Here is a 4,627-nt window from a genome sequence, read left to right as displayed (position 1 = left end):
CACACACACACACACACACACACACACACACACACACACACACACACACACACACACACACACACACACAAACAACGTCTGTTTTTTTGTCCATACAATGAGTGTCAACAGATGCTTTAATTGTATTGATATAAACAGTTGATGCATTTTTCAAAATATCATCTTTTGTGTTCCACAGAAGAAAGAAAGTCATACAGGTTTGTAATGACATGAAAGTGAATAACTGATGACAGAATTGTCATTTTTGGGTGCACTGTGCCTTTAAGTCTTAAAAAACTGATGTCTTTGTAACAACAGGAAAACAGACAAGTCTTTTTCTGCTGCTTTGTATGCGTGCACTAAACCAACCCAACCTCACAACAGGGTGCCCTTTTTAACTCTCCAACAAACATAGAAGCAAAGTAAATGTTTGCTTCTGTGTACATGAAGAAGCTCAGATCTTCAATGTGATAAAACAATTAGAAACTAAACTCCAATTCAAATGAATTCTTGTAAACTGATTATTGACACATTTACTGGTCTTGATTACAATCTCATACACGCTTTAATGTCTATTAGTGCTCCTAGAAACAGGATCTCTTGACACAAAAGCAGTCCGTTCCTGTGAATACACAATGTTTGGGAAGCATGTTAGTGAGTCAATATTACAGACACAGAAGCAAGAATAATGAAATGTCACCAGCATGTGTTTTAGACTAATGATGACAAGCCTAAAGCAAATGAAAGAAAAAGAGAATTGAAAAGAGGATGTTAATAAACAATTAATAAGCAAAAACATCTCCGGTCATGATAAAAAAAACATTACACATGACATTTGTAGACGTCTAATTGGAAACTTTGTTTTTCCTGCTTTCAGAGAATGCCAAGGAGGAATGGTGCAACCTTCAAAGTTTACAAGCCTCCACAGTGCTGAGAAGTCTGAGTAAAATCCAGTACAAATGGTCCTCAGGTGGTGATATCTCAACATGCTTGAAAACTATTGATCCTTGTTACTGTGTCTTGTGTTTGTCCTCTTTATCCTTATATTGTGATGTGATTTGATTATTTAACCCAAATAAATCCTTGAATCTCAAATCTAGGTTGCCTGGAATAATGTTGCGAAAGTGAAAGACAAAACAAGGCTTATGGAATATTAGGTGCTTATGTGAGCATAATGAACTTTCAGTTTTGATTGTGATTACAGATGTCCCATTGATACTATAGGTTGGGGTTTTCAAAACCCCATTACCTCACTTACCATTGTGGTTTTCTGTTTGAAAGAAACCGTATTCTGTATGTACTTCAAACACTCACACATAATCTTTTTATATCGGAAACAATGACATGAACTAGATCACATTTTTGTCCTTGCATTGTACCGCACATTTGTCTTGTGTTTCAGAGAAGCAGTGGCACAGCAACAGGCAACAGTAGTTTGATTAATTGCATTTTTGAGGATGGAAAGAGGCTGTGGACCAATTTGGAACCAAAAGGAGCTACTCAACCTTCACAGGCCTGTTAATGAAGGCTATTCTCAACATTTTCTCTGAAATGAACTGATTACCCATCAGTAATCAAGGTCATTTTAGATTAACAGCCCTTTCTGAATGCTGATACAGTCTCAACAGTGAGATGTTGTTCAATCCTTTATGAAAAAATATTTTCAGCAAGCATAATCTAAAACTGTTTTAAATTAGAAACGGACTCAAAAAATCGTTGTTTGATACAGACCGGGACAGGTAATATCAAAGCTTGCTGGTCAAGGATCTATTGGATGATTTACAGAAGATACCAGATGAACTTTACTCAGCATGAAGTTCTCCCTTCTTGATCGGCTCCTGAGGATTTATTAACCTAAGCAGGCCAGAGTGCTGAGCTAATGTAATTGTCTAAGCCACAGTAGCCAAGGAGCAGCATAGCATCTATCATTTCTAAGAGAGATGAAAGTCGTTTCCCTTTTCGATCTCTCACTAACAATTCACTCCTAATGAGGCTGATTCTCACAAACCTGAGAATAAAAGCAGTATGCATTTCAAATTGAAGTGAATATAGACATTTTTGGAGGATTTAAAAGCAGAAATTATTTATAAAAGCAGTTCATTTGAAATGTTTTTTTTTTTTTTTTTTTTTTTTTTACAACCATTTTGGGGGTTTAGTATTTATGGTGTTGTTGTACAAAGTTGTAAAGTTGATATAACTTTACAGAAAAGATTAGTAAGTGATTTTCCCCTTAAAATCATGTTAACTCTCATATTGTTCATATCTTGTGGCTATAATACTGAAACAGTGAGTATTTTGTTTACGCATGGGCCTCATTCACTTCCATTGTAAGTTCACTTCCTCACTGTAACCCAGATTTATTTATTTATTTAAAAAGGGACAAGTGAAAATAAATTTTTTGTGATAATCAGTATTATGCTACAAATGCGTTCAATTCTAAAATTAATATTCTAAATATTAGGATTAATATTGCAGGACTAATGTGTAGTACAGTAGCTGTGCAGAGTATATGGAGTATACAGGATACAATAGAGAGTGAAGTTCTGCAGAAACACCATTGTGTCACTGGCCGTAAAATGACAGTCATACTCTGGCAGTTAGATAATGACTCATTTTTGGCATCACAGTTTACTTGTTTTTAAAAACCAACAGTACTTCCTCTATAACAGATGTGTAACGGTCGAATGCAAGCATACAAAGCAGTGTGGACTGCTGCGCTGTACGTACAGTATGTTTGACTGATAAGATCACAGCTGCAAGTGAAGGGGATGGAGCCCAATCTTCCAGCTGTTTGGGGCTAAACGACTCACTAATTAGTCACAGCAATTATGGCACTTATCTTAGAACTCCAAGGAAATGGGAGTGTTAGGATTGTGGAAAAAGCTTGAGCTTGTAATAGAGCACACACATTAGCTGTAATGTGTGACTTGAACCGTGTCGGAAAGTTGATTAATTACTCTGGTACTGTCATACAGGGACATCCCCTAACACAGCCACAGTCACTGAGCTGAGAAAAAACCCATGATGATGGTAAACAAAACTTTGTGCTTTCCAGAAATAACAAGTTTCAGTAACTTTGTGTTCACTTGTCCACGATATAAAAAAAAATGATGAAAGAAATTAATTTTATTAGATATTTAATGTTTTTTTCTTTCGCTGACAGTAACATCACTTTAACCATTTTGACCTACAAAAATATCAAAATAATAAAAGAAATTCACTGTTCATGAGAGAAAAGTGTTTTATGTAATTTTAAATATTAGTATTATAGTGTATTTTTCAATAACTAGCCTAATACTGTAGTTTGGGGGAGAAGAAAAACTGTCTCATCTGCTGGTTGTTTTCATATCTACTGCATTATTTTAAAGGTGTGTTTTTTATGCTTTAAACATTATATATATATATATAGAGAGAGAGAGAGAGAGAGAGAGAGAGAGAGAGAGAGAGAGAGAGAGCATCTAGTCGGATTATGGAGGCAGAGTTTTGAAGCGAACTTGTCTATTTCTCTGTTATCTTCTGCGGGGAATGTCCAGCGCTTCCACCCTCAATTCTGTTTGTTTGGAACATCACAATATCTGAAAAGTTTCTCAGGGAACAAATTTCGACATTCTGAAGATTGTTTCACATTAGCTACATGGAACTGCAAATACTTATTTTCTGGAGTTTTCGGTTTCCACGTGCGTTTCTGATCGTCGCCGAGTGCTGCTGAGGAACACTACACTGACAGTGGCGTTATAGAGACAGAAATTATTAAAATGAGCTGATAAAACTACGTAAGTTTTTATTACATGGACACCAATTGCACTTGCTTTCTATACGAGTGGGGAAAATGAAGTCGCGGATACTTAAAAGAAGATTTGAACCTCAGTTTGGAGATTAAACGCTTTTTAAAATAGCATTTTTGCTTGTTTGGTAGTCTATCTATGATTTTAACGAACCTAAATGCAGCCGAAGGAGACCAGGAGGTGTTTGATCCGCATGACTTGAGGATTTTATCCTATTGGGGTTAAATGGTTCTGATAACGGACAGCAGGGATGGCGGAGGATCATCTCCAGGAAAAGTTAAACCACTTAAACATGCTAAAAGCGCCCAGATCTGTCCCACTATCGTGGAGGAATCACCTGATCGCTCTGGCGATAACGATTATGATGAATATCTCGGCTCGGTCGAGTTGGATGAGAACTTCGAGGAGTTGGATGTCTTCTCAGACCTGCCGGATACCAGGAGCATCGCCTCAGATGACTCCTTTTATCCACCGGACGATGACTTTGCTGACTCGGAGAGAACCCCTTCCCCGGAGAGTCCCGCACCGCTGTCCTTTTTTCAGGCGTGTTACAACAACAACGCGCTTACAGCGAAACTCATGATTAGAGTCACGGAGGAGGATGTACAGGAGACGGACAAAAATAATAGAGTAAGTATATCAGAAATTAAAGTAGGCTATATCACAAATTAAATGCATACCCTGTTGAAAAAACCAGCATATGCTGGTTAGGTATGTTTTGACGCTGGGATGCTGGTTTAAGCTGGTCCTTTGCTGGTTTATGCTGGTTTAAGCTGGTCCTTTTGCTGGTTTATGCTGGTCATGTGCTGGCAAAGGACCAGCATAAACCACAAAAAGGACCAGCATAAACCAGCAAAGGACCA

At 37.5% G+C, this 4,627-nt stretch overlaps 2 protein-coding genes across 3 annotated transcripts in view; both read left to right on the top strand.

Moving 5' to 3' along the window:
* Positions 1 to 1,044, top strand: part of LOC107654212 (ropporin-1-like protein) — an 8,832-nt gene extending 7,788 nt beyond the window's left edge. For both annotated transcript variants that reach the window (XM_016441191.1, XM_016441190.1), the window contains exon 6: positions 857 to 1,044. In XM_016441191.1, coding sequence (XP_016296677.1) covers positions 857 to 926 — 70 coding nt within the window. In that variant the 3' untranslated portion in view covers positions 927 to 1,044. The remainder of the gene's footprint in view (positions 1 to 856) is intronic.
* Positions 1,045 to 3,465: 2,421 nt separating this feature from the next.
* Positions 3,466 to 4,627, top strand: part of LOC107654206 (ankyrin repeat domain-containing protein 33B-like) — an 11,827-nt gene continuing 10,665 nt past the window's right edge. The window contains exon 1 of the mRNA XM_016441179.1: positions 3,466 to 4,394. Within this exon, the coding sequence (XP_016296665.1) occupies positions 3,990 to 4,394 (405 nt within the window). The 5' untranslated portion in view covers positions 3,466 to 3,989. The remainder of the gene's footprint in view (positions 4,395 to 4,627) is intronic.

The sequence above is a fragment of the Sinocyclocheilus anshuiensis genome, unplaced genomic scaffold (genome assembly GCF_001515605.1).
Source record: "Sinocyclocheilus anshuiensis isolate Anshui unplaced genomic scaffold, SAMN03320099.WGS_v1.1 scaffold655, whole genome shotgun sequence".
NCBI lineage: Eukaryota > Metazoa > Chordata > Actinopteri > Cypriniformes > Cyprinidae > Sinocyclocheilus > Sinocyclocheilus anshuiensis.
Note: the sequence above shows the minus strand (reverse complement) of the source record. Positions and strands in the feature narration are given on the sequence as shown.